Source organism: Vulpes lagopus, chromosome 22 (genome assembly GCF_018345385.1).
Source record: "Vulpes lagopus strain Blue_001 chromosome 22, ASM1834538v1, whole genome shotgun sequence".
NCBI classification, from domain to species: domain Eukaryota; kingdom Metazoa; phylum Chordata; class Mammalia; order Carnivora; family Canidae; genus Vulpes; species Vulpes lagopus.
In genome coordinates, this window is record NC_054845.1 from 24,785,954 (window position 1) to 24,803,972 (window position 18,019).

Sequence of the window (18,019 nt, forward strand, 5' to 3'; positions counted from 1 at the left end):
ACCAGGAGACCAGCATGAAAGGAAACTCCGTGCACACACCCTGACCCCTTCCCCCCAAAACGGTGTCTTGCTTCTCTTACTGTCAGGAAGTTCCTCCTGGAGTCTAACCCTCACCCTTCCTCCTGCAGAGCCACCCGACTCTTTCTGCCTTGTTCCACACACCACCCCCACCCTCAGACACTCCTGAGAGGCCGGGGTCTGTGGCCCCAGGCTCCGTCATCTGCCCTCCCCACCATCACTAGGAGCGGGAACCCCAGGACTTGGGCGGGGTTGCTTTAGAGCAAAACGACTGTGGGAAGAGTCCTGCCTGCCTTTGAGGTCTGCAGACCAAACACAACAGTTCTGGACCAAAAGAAAAGGCGCGTTTCCTGAGCCCCAGTTCCCAGGGGGCACAGTTGGGAGGAGGGTCCGTCAGAAACACCGAGGGCCGCGTCAGGCAGCCAGAAACTGGGGCTCAATCGACGTCAGGGGCCCGTCCCCATTCCTACCTCTCCTCTGGGGGCTGTGGCCACCCCTCTCACCCCCACCCGCCACCAGCCCCTCCAGCCACACCCCTTCCTCTCTCCTTCCTGCCCACCAGCCTGGATTTTTCCAAAACAAAGTGCGACACAGCACACGGTCCACAAACCTCTCTACACACCAACCCTGCTAGAGGAAAACAGCCATTCCTGCCCTGTGAGTCCTGGGCCGCGGGCCAGAGACAGGAAAGCAGCTCAACAAACAGGCTCACTAGCTCACCAGTAGGCCCAGGGCTGCAAGAGCACAGCCTCCAAAACGGGTCCCCTCACGCGGGGCAGACGGCAGGCGGCCCCTGGCTGGGCACGGCACGCACCAATGCCCTGGGGTCCCCCAACCCGGGACAGGTGTGCGGGAGCTTTAGACCTCAGGTGTTCCCTCCTTGGCAGTACACGGGCCATTCTGGAACCTGCTCCCTTGCTTAGCCTTCCACTGGCTTCCTTGACTAGACTAGCTAAGCCAAAATTCACATTGTCCTTCGTCCCAGGTCCAGACAGGACACAACCCCTACCCACCCTGGCACGCCCAGACACACCCACGTTCATCCCAGATCAACAACATTTTGTTCTTAAAAAAAAAAAAAAAAAAACCATCCTGTCCTAACTAAATGGCCACTTCTTCCTTTCCCGGGACCAAGGTCATACCCACCACCGCGTCAAATAGTTCTTCATGATGTCTAACTTCACTCTCTCACGCTGAAGCTTTATCTGACAAGTTCTATCGGGCCCAGGCTGGGGTTGTGAGAAGCAGCGGCATTAGGACTTGACTTATCAACGTGCTCAGACCACTGGGTAAAACGTTCGGTTCACACAGCCTCCGCTGGCCAAGGCTTGGGAGAGCCGGGCAACACCAGATCTGAGCAGCAGCCCCAGGAAGGGATGGAGAAGGCCCTCATCCCGTCACTGAGCCCCTTCAAGTCTCTGTTTTCCCATCTGAATAATGGGACCAGAGCATCTGCCATGGTGGGGGGATATGTCCAGGAATCCAAAAATCACCCAGCCCACCTCCCGAGCCTTAGTCAAAATAACAGTAATAAGAACGCGTAGTATGTATTGAGCATGAGTTATATGCTTTGTGTGCATTAAGTTAGCTCGTCCTCCGGAGTAGGTGCGCACAAAAATTGATTTCTGACCTGCATCCCAGCCCCAGAAAGATCACAGAGTTGGGCAAGAGGCCCACCCCGACACCTGCACTCTGCGCCCAGAGGCCCCGCGCATACCTTGAACAGAGCCTTCCCCACTAATTTAAGAGGCATGCTCCTGCTGCATCTGGACGGGCGGGAAGGCCCCGGGGAGGCCTCCGCCTGGCAGGGCTGCCCCGGGGCAATGTGGCAGTGGCGGCGGGCTCACCACAGAAGTGCGGCTGCCGGCGGGAGCTGCCTCCTGCTGCCCCAGCACCTCCCTCCAGGGCCCTCCCCACCCTGGGTCAGGCAGCTGTCAGATGATAGGGCCTCATGCCATCAACAGCTCCCCCTGTGCCAACCGCCAAAACCACTCCCTGTTCCTCTGCAGACCAGGGCGGGCAAGGATGGAGAGGCCAGCAGAGGGGCAAACTGTCAGAGAAAGAGAGAGGCCCAACTTGCTGGGGCGTCTCCCCCAGGGACGTAGTGAGGGCAAGCCCAGGCGGGACTGCTGCTCAAAGCAGGGTCCTGGGGGAGCCCCCTCTGCCCTGCCCTGGGGGCTCCTTCGGTTTAGGAATGTGCCCATTGACCTCCAGCAGGAATGCATGGCCCGAGGAGCCCAGCGGGATCTTGCAGCCGCCTCCCGAAGCAATGGCATTTAAGTCACAGACTCTCACGTTTTCAAAGACTCTTTTCTCCCCAGAAGCAGAGGCTGCAATTCCTCAAGGTCCGATGACCCTCCAGGAGCCCAGGCATCCTTCTTCACCTCTGCCCTTGGTCTCTCTTGCTGCAGTGTTGCCCGTTTCCCTTGGCCTTACCTTGGTGACTGCTCACCACCAAGCCAGCCCTCGAAGAGCACTCCCTCTCCGTCCTCCCTCCCCACCCGGGGGCACAGTGGTCTGGCAAAGGGATGGGCAAAGGAGCTCTGGATCCAGCTGAGCCAGGCCAAAGCCAAGACTGAGGTCCGTAAGTGCATAAGTACCTGGGGCCCGTTCACCCCAGCCCCTCCTCCCCGGCTCGGCCACAGAGCCGAGTGACCCCTGCTGCCCTTCTGGAAAGGAGGCAAGGATGCTCCCCCGAAGCAGCCAGGTATGAGACATCTTCTGCACCCCCAATTCCCCCGAGGGCACCGTGAGCCCAGACACATCCTTCCCTTCCCCGTCCCTGTCCCTGTACTTACGTCTTCCTCAAGGCTTTTCCGTGTGTTTCCACTCCGGAAAGCTCCTTCTCCCTGAAGACAGAGAAAAAGCAGTCAGAGGGGGGAAGCAAGGCGAGTAATCAAAAGGTAACCTGGTCTTTCACCTCCCGGGTCTGGCAGGGGCGAGGGGATGAAGGGGGTTAGCAGAAGGGCCCGGGAGGGAACTTAGCCGTGTGTTTAGCATTTCCCTGTCCACTAAAAGCCCCTCAGAGCTCACCCGCCGTGTCACCTGTGTCTCACGGCCACTCTTCCAGGAGACCTTCTTACTCCCATTTTGCACGTAAGAACACCGAGGCACACACAGGCTCATGACTTGCCAACGGTCGCACAGTTAGCAGCGCGGAGGAGGTGGGATCTGGACGCGAGCCCTCCAACCTCCTGCGCCGCGGCCGTGGCCAGGAGGTGCCCCCTCGGCTGCTAACCTCAGCTTCCCCGCTGCACGCCCCACCCACTCTCTCTTCCCTTCCTCCTCCACGCACCCTTGAGGAAATTGGGAAATTATCTGTCTTTCTGCTAAGTCAGAAAGATCTGTTTGGGAACATCTGCCCGGCCTTCTTGCATTCTACATATTTAATAAAGAAACCCACATTTAACCACTGGCCTCTCCCACCGCCCTGCCTACTTCCTTGGCAATCCATTTCCGAGCACACAAGTGAGGCCAGATGCCTGGCTCCCAGCACGACCCACCTCCCCATCCTTCCCCTCACCCCGAGTTCCTCAAATCTCCTCCAGAAGGATATCACCAGACACATCTGTTCACTCCCCACCACACACCCCAAGTTGCCCTTCTGCTTTCTGGGCCCGGGCTGCCACTCACCGTGTTGGCTACATTCTTCGGTGCGCTCTCAGCGTTGATGGGCTGTGAACACAGGGAGAAAGCGGGGTGAGGTCTCAGGGCCAACAGCCATGCACCGGCTGTCTCCCCTGGGCTGGTGGCCGTGACGGGCAGAAAGCCTCCATGGTGCCAACCCAAGGCTCAGACGTAACCTGGTAGCCCCAAGCTCAGGAGGCAAAGTTTGGAAAATGAAAAAACAACCCTACTGGTAGTAGAACCACCCAGCTCGACAAACCTCACAAGGCCTGTGAATCGGTGTTGAGCCCTCAGAGAGGAGCAGAGAGCAGGTAAACGTCAGGCCTGTCCCTACGTGCCGGACCTCTCCCCCTGCACCGGCTCATTTATTCGTGACAAGAACCCAGTGAGGTGGGTCCCCTGATCACCTCTGAGCCCCGCTTCTCAGGAAAGGAGAAGTTACATGAGTGGCCCAGGGCCATCGACTACTACTGGTGACGACAGGATCTGAACCCGAGGGCTTCATGCTCTTTGTGTGAAATCCCCACAGCCCGGGGTGAGGCCTGCCAGAGTCTTAACTCTTCTGCAGGCTTTCGTGACCCTCCACCACCAGCCCTGCCCCCTTGCAGACCTCAGAGTCCATGCCCCAAAGCTCTGCCCGTCCGACCTGTCCCCTGGACCCCCTTGCTTATCCCTACATCCGGGCCCTTACTTGGGGAACGGCTCCACCTGCCCCACACTCTTCCGACAAGCTCTCCTCCCAACAAGGAGGGCAGATCCCAGGAACCTTCCATGGGCGGAGTTTACACCACAGAATTGTGATTTGAATCCAGATCTCTCAGCTCCAAAGCCCTCACCCTTAACCAGCCTGGCTAGACAGGAGTGGTCAGAGAAGACAGAAATGCAGTGGGACGGAGAAGGTGGGGACAAAGCACCTGCCCTGGGCCCCTGACAGGCCCCGAAGAGCCCCTCCTCCTGCTCGGGAGGAGGCCCCAGCTCTGGGCACAACAGAAGGTGAGGGGGAGTCTCAAGCAGCCCTCAGAATCACCTGGAGGGCTGAGGACACAGGTGGCGGGCCCTGCCCAGAGGGTCTAATCCAGCGGCCCTATGGTGGGACCCAAGAACGCGCAGTCCTCAAAGGTTTCGGGCCCAGGGATGAGTCTAAGCTAACGGCATTGACTGCAGACGCCCCGTCCTGACGCTCTCCACTACTAACTGAGAGCTCCCGGAGGTCACCTTGGCCTTGCTGCTCCTCAGCAGGGCTGAGCGCTAGTCTGTGAGCGCCACACGACACGGAGGACATTAAGCACTTAGAACAGGGCCTGGCACTTAGGAAGCTCTCCGTCAGTGTGAGCTTTTATTTCTCCTCTCCACCGTGCACACTCCCAAGGCCCACCCGACCCCACCCTGACCCTCCTGCTCCACCCCTCCCCAGTCTGGCACGATGTGAACCAGGGAGAGGAGTCAATATTAGAAACCACAGGCCTCAGCACTGCAAGAGACACTTCCCTCCTGGCCAGCAATCATCTGAGCACCAGCCCCTCTGGCCCCACCCCTCCCCGTGCCAGCTGGAGGGCTGCCACAGGGCCAGCCACCAGATGCCTTCAACTTACTGGTCGAGATGCTCTCCGAGAAGGTAAAAATTTCCAAAAACCCCTCAGGAGCTAAACGCCCAGTCCACCGCCACCCACCCCCCTGCCCCCCACCCCCCACCCCGCAGTGTTTGCAAACCCAGCCCAGCATGCAAGCTGAGCTCCCCACCCCTCCCCATCCCAGTTCTCCAGGGACTGAAGTCCTGCTTCTCTGTTTCCCAGGAGCTGCCAGCTCTGGGTTTGCTGGCCATGGACAGACAAGGGATGCGTAGCACAGGGCAGGGTATCCCCTGTGCTACCTCTGCCCCAGGCCCCTGGCCGTGCTGTAGGAAAGCTCCCAGAGAAGCCACGCTTTGGGTCCCAAGGTGGCAGAACCAGAGCTCCCATGGCCAGAGAGACCCACTCGGCCTGGGCTGTTAGCTCACCTTCGGCAGGTGGAAACACACCCACTCAAACATACCGTATCCCTGTTGCATGGTTTAATTGCCTTCTTAGAACTCCTCACTCTCCAACACACTATATATTTCACTTCCTCATCTCATTTAGGGTCTTCCTTCCCCACTACAATGTAAGCTCCCAAAGCCCCCAGAGCCTGTCCTGGGCCTGGCACACTGTAGGGCCTCAGCAAATATCCACTGAGAGACTTAACCAAGACAGCCCCTCCCTATCTTCCCTGGCTGGCCCCCTGACCACCACGACAATGCAGCGAGCACCTGTGGACCTTCTGGAGCCAATGTCTCTAATCTCCATCTCTGCTTGGATTTTGGCCAGGACACACAGACACACCATCCTTGCACACCACTCCTCAGGACACCAGCTCTGAGAAGACTTCAGACACCATCTCCTCCCTCCCTGTTTCACAGATGGGGAAACTGAGAAACAGAGAAGCATGACTCGCCCAGCCTCTCATGGCGAGGTCCATGGCAATACAGGGCTTGGCACCCAGGCTTAGCTTGTAGGCCCACCGCTGAGCACACCTTGCTGCACCTCACTCACCCCAGTCCCTAGCCACGCAGAACACCTCCCTGCGGGCCCTCCTCTTCCTTCCCCCTGAGACTCAGCTGTACGAGGATGCAAAAGATGGAGCCCAGACAGAGACAGCACCCCCACATCTAGCCCCACCCCTATCCAGGCCCAGGACGAAAGCTCTATCTTTTTTTTTTTTTTAAGGTTTTATTTATTTGAGAGGGAGCGTGCGTGCACAAGCCAGGGAAGAGCCAAAGGGAGAAGGAGAAGCAAATTTCCCACTGAGCAAGGGGCTCCATCCCAGGACCCTGGGATCACGACCTGAGCCGAAGGCAGGTGTTTAACCGCTTAACCAACTGAGCCACCCAGGCACCCCAACAAAGCCTCCATCTTCAGGACTCCAGGCTTTCCAAAGCTGAGGGCAACAGCCAATGCCCACCCCTACCAGGAGTCTTCCAGAATCTTCCTTGCCCCCCAAGCAGGACAATTCCAAGCAGGTGGCAGGGTTCAGACCTGGTGCCCCTTGGCGGCCAGACCTCACCCCTCACAGCTCACTCTGCCCTGGGGTCTCAAACGTGGAAGTCTACGGCAAGGCAGGCAGCAGGGAGTAGGGGGAGGCGCTTAGGGCAGAAAATGTGGGGAGGCATCCATTCTCAGCTTGCTCCAGGTGCACCCACACAACCCTCAGAGCAAGGCCTCCTCAAATTTTCCACCCAACGGGCCTCCCTCACCTTACCTCTTCCTGCCCTGCGCTGGGGGTGCCTTTTCACAGTGTCAACGTGGTAATACCAACTGTTCACTAAGTGCTAATGATCCGGGCATAATATCAAGTTCTTTACTTTCTTGACCCTCAGTCCTCGGAACCACCCCGGGAGGCAAGCGTGACCCCACTTTGCAGTTGAGACAGACGGCCTGGGACGTTCACTAACTTGCACGGCTGCTATGTGAACCTTCCGTCCCCCGCTCAGCCTCTTTGTCTCCTCCCTGACGAAGACCTACACTCGCTGAGAGATCCTCTCCATCAACTGCCCTCCCGTTGGGAACAAGCTTCCTGTGACTTAAGGACGAACAGTCTCAGGTCCCTCAGATCCTTCAGGGCACTGCCATAGGAAGAGGGAATGGACCGCAGTAGGAGACCCTGACATCAGACATCAGAGAGAACTTCCTGAATGTGAGGGGTTGAGAACCACAGGGCGGATAAGGGAAACTGCACATCCTTTCCTCAAGTTTTTTTTTTCCATAAAAAGCCACGCACACCCCCTCTGTGCATGCATACCCACCCCTGACTGTGTGGGCCCAAGGGGCCGGGTGGCTGGGATGATGCCCAGACGTTCGTGCCGTACATGTTGGTGGCCTGCAGGGAGGGTGGGCTGGGAAAAAAATGTATCTGTGGGCTGCTGTTGTGGAGGAAGGAAAAGGCAAGGCAAGGGCCACAGGGGGGTGGGGAGGGGAGAGATGCCCAAGCCCAGGGCTGGGGGGAGGGGTCTGGCGCAGAATGCGGACTCAGCCTCCGGAGGAACATTCTGTCCAGAAATTCCTCACACCCTCCTCCCTTCCACCCCTCCGGCCCTCCCCACTCTTGCCCCCTGGGAGGCCTGGAATCCAGGCAGCTATTTGGGCCAAAAAGACCCCATGACATCACATCTGCTGCCATGGCAACACACTGTGAGATCACAAGTGGCGCTGCCTATCAGGAGGGGAAGGGCGCTAGTGGGAGCCGGCAGGTAGGGCCGGCAAGGGCTGGGGTGTCCTCAGCCCCAGGACCCACAGCAGATTATTCCAGGCTCACGGGGTCCAGAAATAGAACCCTAAGCAGATGAAGGGAGGGGCTGGAAGTGAAAGGGAAGGGCCATTTATTGGGCACTTCGGGGGGCGCGGCCGGGCTGGCACAGCACAGACCCCACAGCCCTGGGGGTGCGAGCTGCATCATCGCACAAGGACAAAGTAACCTGCAGCAGCTGGGGCTGCTCGGGTAGCGCTTTGAGCTCCTTTGGGCAGATGCAGAAGCTCGTTGCAGGTCTGCACCTCAAAGCCTGGGTTTGCCCTCCATCTCCCCACCTATCCCCCCCCAGTGTAAATGACCACCCTCTCAGGAAGTGGGAGCCCCTGGGGGTGGACAGCAGCACTGAGGGCTGGGGACTGGAGACAGGGTTCAGAACAGGCAGGGCTAGGCCCCGCCAGGGTGCGAGGGAAGCCGGGACCCTGGTTCCCCATGAAGTGTTTGGGTGCCCTCTGCTCTGGGGGCTCCATCCTCTCCCAGCAGGCCTAGGCCACCAGAGGAAAAAAACAAAAACAAAAACAAAAAAACAAAACAAACAGGCTGGGTGTGATTAAATGAAATGTGATGCCTGATTTTCCCTGCACCGGCACCCCCCCCTCCCGCCAGGGAGGGGCCAGGGCAAGCCCACTCCTGTCCTCAGGCCGGCCCCAGTTCACCCAGTTCACCCCGAGGGACCCAGCACACAACCCCTGGCAGACAGGGGGCAACAGCAGGAGGGGCCTGCGCTCCCGGGCCAGGCCAGGCCAGGGTGGAGGATTTCTCCCCTCACAGCACACGGGAGGCCGTGCTTCCCCAGGCCCTTCCTCCGTGCCCCTCCGGCCACTCTAGTCCACATCCTCTCTGCTCCCGGAGCACCTGCGCCAGCCTCTGGTCCGCCCCGCACTCCTCCCGCACCCCCTCACCCCAGCCACGCCCCACACCGGCAGCAACTCTCAGATCCTGCTCTGGGTCACTTCCCCACTCAAGGACCCACAATGGCCCTACTGCTTGGCTCAAGTTCAAGTTCCCCTGTCCAGTGCATGGACTCCTCCCTTATCTGGCCCCTTCCTCTACACGCGCCCCATGGGGCCATGTTCACTCAGCTTCCATTCCCGCCCACGCTCACCAGTTCCACCGGCGCACCCAGCCAGTGGACAACCAAATGACCAAATGACAACCAAAATGACACAGCATTGCCTGGCCCCCACTACCCCCCAGCAAGCGCAGATTGGCCAAAAACATTTACTCTGGATTTGCCTTGGCTCCCAACAGACTCAGTAACTCGTACCAAGGCCCTGCCCCCTCTCTGGGTCAGCTCCCCGTCCTCCTGCCCTCCTCCCTCCCATTTGCTCAAATCTTAAACTAAGCCTGAACAGGAGACAGACTTTCTCAACCCCGCAAGCACAAACTGATTGCTTCCTTCCCTGGCCCCCCAAGGCTGCCTCTGGTCGGAAGCTCCCAGCTGGGCACTCATTAGTTTCCATCTCATACTCCTCTCTCTCCCCTCCACTGAACACGGCTCCCCAGGGCTCCCCTTCACCTGACTTGGGTCTCTCCCAACGGATGCCCCGGGAATGGCAGTCAACACATTCAAGGATGCCTTGACCTCCAGGAACCATGTCCCTTTGCAGCCGAGCCTAAGGGCAGGACTTCCAACAGGCACTGCCCCTGAGAAGGAACAGGCCATCAGCTCCCACCTTACACCTAGTAGGTGCTGGCGAGTATGGGTTCTGGCAACAGACAGTGACTGCCCCAAACAGCCCCTCTGGGCCACTGTAGATGTTAGAAGGCTCTTCTTTACACTCAAGTCTCCTCCTTTTTGCAAGAACATCTAGTAGGTTCTCCTCCAGAAAGCAACAGCAAATAGGCCATTTGCCTTTCCCCACGTTCTCAGTCCCATTCTGCACCTGTTCCATATTTTCCTTCTCCAGATCGTGCAGCCCTGTTGCACAAATTGAGATTTTCAGCCTCCCTCACCACTCGGGGAATCTTCTTTGGACTGTAATGATCACTGTGCTCTCCCTGTTGAAAAGCAAGGCTCTATCGGGCTCGTCTCTCCTGGTATTGCTCTGTTTTCTAGAATCTCCCAAAATGGCTACTCATGGCCCTCATTGCCAGAAGATGAAATTTCATCAGAGCCTGGAGTTCAAACTAAAGCGCCTGCTAATCATCCTCCTTAATGGAGGGTAAGATGGCATCGTTGGGGCTGGGGGCTCTGCACACTTCTCCAGAATGGGCTAACATTTCCTCCTCCTCCTCCTCTTCCTCCTCCTCCCCCTCCTCCTCCTCCTCCTCCTCCTCCTCCTCCGTGAGGTGGCGTGGTGCCCTCCTGCCTCAGATCCAACACTAGGGCACCTTGGGAAAATCATCTGAAAATCTCAGGACCACCACCTCACACCCATGAGGATGGCTGCTCCCAAGAAAATAGCATTATTCACAAGAGTTAAATCATGGAAACAGCTCGAATGTGCACTGACAGACTAATGCGTGAGCAAAACGTGACACAGACACACATGGAATATTATTCAGCCTTGAAAAGCAAGGACGCTCTGACACACAGCACAGGGGAATCGTGACATCAGCGCTAAGCGAAACAAGCCAGAAACAAAAGGACACATATGAGTTTGCTCACATGAGGCCCTTAAGTGGTCAAATTCATAGAGATACCAAGTAGAAGGGTGGTTGGCAGGCCCTGGGGAAGGGGAAGCAGCCTTCTTATCGAGTGAGTAGAGCTTTGTTTTACAAGATGATAAGAGTTCTGGAGACGGAGGGTGATGTTTATACAAGGACGGGGACCAGGGCGCCTGGGTGGCTCAGTCAGTGAAATGTCTGCCCAGCTCAGGTCGTGATCTCAGGGTCCTGGGATCGAGCCCCACGTCTGGCTCCCTGCTCAGCAAGGGGCCTGCTTCTCCCTCTGCCCCTGCTCGTGCACACATGTGCTCTCTCTCTCACACACACACAAATAAAATCTTTTATACAAGAATAGGGATGAAAAAAAATTAAAAATTAAAAAAAAAAGAGTAGGGGACAGCCCCGGTGGCTCAGTGGTTTAGTGCCACCTTTGGCCCACGGCCTGATCCTGGAGACCTGGGATTGAGTCCCACGTCAGGCTCCCTACATGGAGCCTGCTTCTCCCTCTGCCTGTGTCTCTGCTTTTCTTCGTGTGTATCTCATGAATAAACAAAATCTTAAAAAAAAAAAAAAAAAAAAAACAGCAGCTGAGGGGCTCAGTCAGTTGGGCATCTGCCTTCGGCTAAGGTCATGATCCCAGGGTGCTGGGATCGAGTCCCACATTGGGCTTCCTGCTCAAGTAGGGAGCCTGCTGCTGCTTCTCCCTCTGCCACACATGTTGTCTCTCCCTCTGCTGTCTCTGTCTCTGTCTCTCTCTCAAATAAATAAATTAAATTAAAAAATAAAAACACAGCAGCTGGCACGAGGTGGGAGCTCAGGAAATGTCTGTGGGTAGGATGGATGGATGGACAGAATGGAGGGACAGACCCTCCTCTAAATCCCAGGCCCTGAGCTAGCTAGGTGGACTTGTGATCGGCACTGTGTTTAGAAAAAAAAAATGAAAAAATCCCACCACCTGAAACTAATGTAACACTGTGTGTCGACTATACTTCCAATAAATGAAGGGAGGGAGGAAGAAAGGAGAGGAGAGGAAATCCCAGAAAAGTCCACCTGCAGGCATCCAGTATTACAACAGCAGCAAGTATCTAGGGGACCCCGGGGAGAAAGCAGGAATCTAAACCCAGCACACCACTACCCACCCCACCTCCCCGACGGCGGTGTGACCACGAACAGGTCGCCTAGCCTTTCTGAGCCCCACACTGCTCCTCAGCACAACACGCTCCTCCCGCCGACCCAGGCGGCTCTCGCACGTGCCCAGACCTGCACACAATCCACAGTGGGTTCCGGATGGCCTGATGTCAGGGGAAGGGCCTTGGAAACCGCAGGAGTCGTGCAAGGGAATGATGTTTGTCATGATTGATGGTCAGGAGGGGTGGCCTGTGGTGCTGGACGACCGAGTCAAAATCCCAGTTCCCCCTTTGCACAGCTCTGTGGCCTGAGGCCTCCGTTCCTGTCTGTAACATTGGGATAATCACAGCATCTCTCTTGCTGTGTTGTCATGAAGAATAAATGAGTTTATTTTTGCAAAGCTTTCAGAACAATGTTTGGCAGCTAGAAAGTTCCATACAAGGGGTAACTTCTCACTAGCACTCTGGCTGCTATTATGGGTGAATCCAGCCTGGCGTTCCCCTTGTCCCATTCACCTCTTTCCTCCTGCCCCTACACACTCCTAGACTCCCCCGACCTCCAGTTCATTCCAAGGACATTTCGAGCACCTGCCTAGGGGCTGGTCTGGTGAGGAGATGCACACCCATCTGTCTCCAGCCCAAGCTCCTGGGTGCCAGGCTGTGTGTGCAAGAGGGCTCTCCATCCGGCCGACCTCGGCGGCCACTCCACTTGGCTATCACGCTCGGGAAATTCCTTTTGACTTTTATTTTTCAGAAGTTGAGAAGAGCTGCTTCAGCAATTTCCAAGGATCATGAGTGTCCATGGCAAACAAACCCTCTCCCCTCTTCATCCTGCCCCCACCAGGGGACCCCACAGGAGGGACATGACCCTAGGACCCTTCTACCCAAGGCCTTGGGCAACATCTGTTGAGTAAGATGAAAACATGGGTTGAAGATTAAGCCACTTTGCCCTGGCTGGCCTGGCACAGGCTGGAAACCGTGTCTGGGAGGCCCACACTGGGCAGAAATCCTGAGCCTGGGACAAGGGCGCCCCATCCCAGGGAGGGTAGGATCTAAGCAAGATGGGTGGGAAGGCCAGAGGGAGAGCTGGGGCCCCCCAAAGAAACAGAGAAAACACAACAGACACACACACACACACACACACACACACACACACACACACACACGGTGTGAAGCGCAAGGGAAGGGGGCAGGGAGACCAGAGACCAGCTCTGCGGAGGCTGAAGGGGAGGCAGCAAATGGAAAAGGAAGGAAAAATACAACCCGCCCTTTCCTCCCTCTTGTGAACCTGCTCAAAGCAGTTGCCTCGCCCGCCTTGAGGAAACAGGTGCCGGGTGCTCTCTGGGGGAAGCCCAACTTTCTCCCGGATTCCCCTGGGCCACTTTCCCACTCCCGGGGGGCAGCAGCAGAGCTTCCAGTGGGAGCTCAGCCCCTGCTTAGAGCCCCCCGCCCGGCAGCGGGAGCCACAGCAGTCCTGCTTGCTGAGCACCCTGCTTGCCGAACCCCAGTGTGCCAGCCGCCCGCCGAGCGCGCCGAGCACCTACTACGTGCCGGGTGGGGGGATGCAGCAGTGATCACAACAGACCAAAGTCCTCTGAGGACACGGGCTTCGTGCTGGGACGAGGGGAGCCCGGTGAGCGAGATGCACAGCATCCCAGACGCTGACCGTGGATGGACGGATGGATGGACGGATGGACGGACAGAGAGAGCAAGGCGGGGAGGCAGGGTCGCTGGGGGGAGGGAAATCTCACGCCCAGGAGGGAAGGAGCCTCCGAGGGACCTGAAGGAAGACCCTCTCAGCCAGAAGGAGCAGGAAGCGCCGCCGTCCTGACGGTCCTGACGCTGCCTGCTACGTTCAAGGACAAGAAGCCCAGGCATCTGAAGCAGTGAGTGAAGGAGAGAGCTTCTAGAAGGAGATGAGGTCAGAGAGGAAACCGATCACGTGGGGTTGCACAGGTCAAAGCAAGAACCTGGACTTTTACACCAAATCAGGAGGGCAGCCCCTGGAGGGGCCTCAATACAGATTAATTAAATACATCCTCGGGTGGCTCAGCCGGCTAAGCGTCTGCCTTCAGCTCAGGTCAGGATCCCGGGGCCCTGGGATCGAGCCTCCAGTAGGACTCCAGTAGGGCTCCCTGCTCCCGGGGAGTCTGCTTCTCCTTCTGCCCCTCTCCACCTCCCTCCTTGTGCTCTTGCATGTACCTGCACTCTCTCTCTTAAATAAATAAAACATTTAAAAAAATACATTCATTTGCTCCCTAACAACCTTCCAGGGTAGCTGCTATTACCAGCTCCCAATCTGCAGAGGGGAAACTGAGGTCCAGAGAAGTCAAATCATGTGTCCCAAGGTCACATAGCAGAGGCTGTGGAGCCAGGGTCCAAAGGGAGGGAGTCTAATGCCCTCACCCTTGAATGCAGTGCATGGGGCGGGGGGGGGGGGGGTGGCGTTGTTCTGATTCAGGTGGGGGGAACCTCTGGGAGCACAATCTCCCACAATCTCCCCACTCCACCACCAGGTGGCTGACCCAGCCTCCAGGAAGGTCAGAGCCCCCTGCTCAGGTGGGGCCCGGCACAGGGTCCCAGGGTCCCAGGGTCCCAGGGACGGGACAACTCCACAGCCTCACTCAGGTAGGAGCTCCTTCTGTATCCTGTCTGCATCTGCAGTCCTTCCAGCTGGAATGCCAACCTTTTCCCTTTTGTCCCAACCCCTGACCCCTCCTCACATAAACAAAGCTCACAAGACTCCAAGTGGCCAGGAATCTGCCTCGCCTGGAGATCCCTAAACCCCAGACCCCCCAGCTATCCCAGACCAGCCAAGGACATTCTGTTCTCAGAGGGGAGGGGGCAGTTGGGTTGCAATGATGAGACTCATGCTCCCCACTTCCCCCATCGTCTCCCCGCATGCCCGCCACAGTGACCCTCCCCAGTCCTAGAGCAACTTCTTGCTGGCAACTGCAAACCAGGCCCGCACTCTGGCCTCACCACATGCCCCACCCAACCCGGCTGTCACCGGATGACCTGCGACTGGGCCCTGTGCGAATAACACTCCACAGCTGGGCAGAGCTGAGATCCAGAAGGGTGTGAGCCCAGTGGGACCCAGGAGGAGGACCTTCCTCTGCAAGGAAGAGAAATGCCTCGGCAGGGCCTGGGCCTGGGAGGACACCGCCGTGGGCCCGAGGTGGCTGAGTCACGAGCACTTTTACAAACTTTATTTCATTCCAGCAGTGACCTTCAATGGAGGGGACACTGCCCACCACTGAGAAGGCCTTGGGCACACCTAGAGCAACTCCTCCCTTTGACAGGAAGGGAGCCAGAGTCCAGAAAGAGGGCAGGACTTGTCCATCGTCACCGGGCAAATGGATGTTGGAGGGAAAGAAGAAACCAGGTGGCGTGACTGAGACTCCAGGATCCAGGCTGAGCGAGTGTGCAGACCCCTGAACCTGTCTGGATCCCTGGACACCCCTGCCCCCTCCCCCAGACTCCCACCCATGCCAGTGTCACTGGAGGCTCCTCTGTATCAGCAGGTGGATTGTGACACCTCCCACCCAACACATACGCAAACACACACACATGCACCTGCCCTCATGCAGACCCCTCCCCTCCAGCTTCCGGGCCCGGCCTGCCTCGGCGCTGGGAGGGGGAAGACAGGGGCCTTTGGAGGCTGAGAAGACCCCGAGAGGGCCAGGAGGGAGGAAAGGTTCCCAGGGTTCCAAATCAGCCCAGCTGGGATCAGTCTGGAACAGGCCCCTCTCCACAGCCCACAGCTCACAGGAGTCCTGCCCCTCTCCACACTTTTCTAGAAGCCTGATGGGGGAGGCAGGGGTGGGAGACATGGAGACAGAGCAGAAAGGCAGAGTCAGCCAAGGAGCTGGGAAGTGGAAGGAGGTGGAAGGTGGAAGGAGGTGGAAGGTGGAAGGAGGTGGGAGATGGAAGGAGGTGGGAGGTGGGAGGTAGAAGGAGGTGGGAGGTGGAAGGAGGTGGGAGGTGGAAGGAGGTGGGAGGTGGAAGGAGGTGGGAGGTGGGAGGTAGAAGGAGGTGGGAGGTGGAAGGCGCCACCCAGACATGAGCCACTGCCCAGGCAGGCGAGCTCTGTGGGTCAGGCCATCCATTCCCCTTCCTCTGGCCGAAGGTACCTGACCTGGGACCAGGCAGGTAGAAGATGCCATCCTCGGGTTCTGGAAGCCACAGAACAACAGGCCCCTGGCCAGGCCTAGAGGCACACGAGATGCCCTTTTATGGGTTTTTCCAAGGACTTAAGCCTCAAATTGAAATAGGAGGCCCTGCATCTCATCAGAAGGGACCTCATGACTCATTTCCTCCCGGTCCAGCTTCACTTCTTGGGAAGTGTCCCCTCCTCCTCCTCCTCCTTACCTACTGGCCCAGCACCCTTTGGGGCTAGCAGCATGCTTCAGTCTAACGGTTTAATGTAAGCCCTTAACAAAGGAGCAAAAGAAAGAGGAGGGAGGGCCCAGCAGGGTAGGGAAGGGACTGTCACTCACCACCAGTTCATGGCTGGACGGAGGAATGCAGGGGGCAGCCACCTGTGGGAGGAACAGAGAAAGGGCAAGGTTAGCATCCTTCATCCCCAAAGAAAACCAGGGCCTCCTGAGATCATTCCACGGCCCCCTCCATGCTAGACACCCCTTCCCTCGGCTCAGCACACCGACCATCTCCAGCTTGAGAGGTCACTGGAAGACTCTGCAGTCTCGTGGGGGATCCCTCAGCCAATAACACTTGGCAGAGGGTGAGCGGCAAAGGCAGAAATGAAATATATATCACAATTTTTTAAAAGAACTTATTTATTTAGTTATTTTAGAGAGAGAGATAGAGCATATGCTCACGGGAGGGGGCAGGAGGAGAGGGAGAGAGTGAATCTCAAGCAGACCCCATGCAGAGCGCAGAGCCCGAGGCGAAGCTCAGTCTCACGACCCTGAGATCATGACCTGAGCCGCAACCAAGAGTTGGAAGCTTAACTGACTGAGCCACCCAGGCGCCCTGTATATCCCAATTTTTAAATTCTGTAGAAAAAAATATGCAGAAGGCTACAGGTCAGTGCCCCAGGACTTTTTTTAAAGATTTATTTATTTATTTATTATTTATTTATTTATTTATTTATTCATGAGAGACACACACACACACAGAGAGAGAGAGGCAGAGACACAGGCAGAGGGAGAAGCAGGCTCCATGTGGGGAGCCTGATGTGGGATTCGATCCCAGGGCCCCAGGACCACACCCTGAACTGAAGGCAGATGTTCAACCGCTGAGCCACCCAGGTGTCCCAGTGCCCCAGGATTTTTAATTACAGTGGGTTAAGGTAACAAGAATAAGGATTTTGTTTTCTTGGCTCTATGTTCTAAATGTTCTACGATATACTAAGATTTGTTTTAAAGTTTTTAAAAACATGTTTAAGGCCTCTAAGAAAGGGGGTTCTCCCCAGGGCCAGGACAGGTCACCCAAAGCTGCAGACAGAGTCTGGGGTCCCCACAGCACGTGGGAAGCAGGTTGGTGGAAGGCCCCTGCCAGTTCCTCCAAAGAAAGCCTCGAGGGGTGAAAGCACCCTCTGTGGGCGAGCGGTTCTTCCTACCATCGCCCTCACCGTCCTCTCTGATGGAGGGTGGGGGCTGGCAACTCGGGCCTCCAGACGAGGGCTGGTGGAGGGAGGGCTGCATTTCTGAACCCTCCCCTGAGATAACACCCCCCATCCAGGCCAGGCAGCCAAACCACTACCCTGACAATTAGCAGGGCCCTTTATCAGAGACTCAGTGTGCTCTTTTTTTCTAGTCGGGACACGTTTTTCTTGGAGCTCATACCTCAATCTTGGCTCCGATTCCCGACCCAAGGGGCCCACAGAAGGGACTAGGGAAGGCTCTCCCCCAGGCGTGTGGGGTTTCTGGGCACAAGCCCTGGATCGCTGAAAAGGAGGCTGCTGCCTCCTGGAGCAGTGGGGCAACCCCTGCTCCAGCCACCGCCCCGGTGGAGCGGTGACGGTGACAACCTACAGGCTCGGATGGAGCTGGCTGTTCACAAGAAGCCACCCTCAGCCGGGCCCTCCCCATGCCTGAGCCAGTCCTGTCCTCCCACCAGCCCAGGGGATCCCCAGGCTTGACACACCAGCCCAGAAGGGGCCAGGGCTCATGTGATGCTGTGCCCTGAGCTCCGGAATGGGTGGAGAAGCCGGGGGCTTTAGCATCCCTGGGTTCTCGACCCAGGCCTGCTACAGGCTTCCTGCCCACCTCATTCTCCAGCAAAGAAGCCTGAGCTGAGTCTCAGCACCTATCGCCCTGTACTCACCATTACTCTGAGACCCCTTGGTGCGGTTG

The 18,019-nt window shown here is 57.3% G+C and overlaps 1 protein-coding gene across 11 annotated transcripts in view; it reads right to left on the reverse strand.

Moving 5' to 3' along the window:
- The window catches only part of TNS1 (tensin 1), a 184,964-nt gene that overhangs the window by 96,479 nt on the left and 70,466 nt on the right, over positions 1 to 18,019 (reverse strand). For 10 of the 11 annotated variants that reach the window (XM_041737617.1, XM_041737613.1, XM_041737614.1 and 7 more), the window contains 3 exons: positions 16,199 to 16,240; positions 3,652 to 3,693; positions 2,817 to 2,867 (listed from right to left, as the gene is read on the reverse strand). Coding sequence is in view for 3 of the 11 variants with exons in the window: in XM_041737621.1 (XP_041593555.1) it covers positions 2,817 to 2,867; positions 3,652 to 3,693; positions 16,199 to 16,240 (135 nt within the window). In the remaining 8 variants the exon portion in view is untranslated. Of the gene's footprint in view, positions 1 to 1,735; positions 1,888 to 2,816; positions 2,868 to 3,651; positions 3,694 to 16,198; positions 16,241 to 18,019 lie in introns of those variants that run through there. The other variant, XM_041737622.1, reaches the window with a different exon arrangement.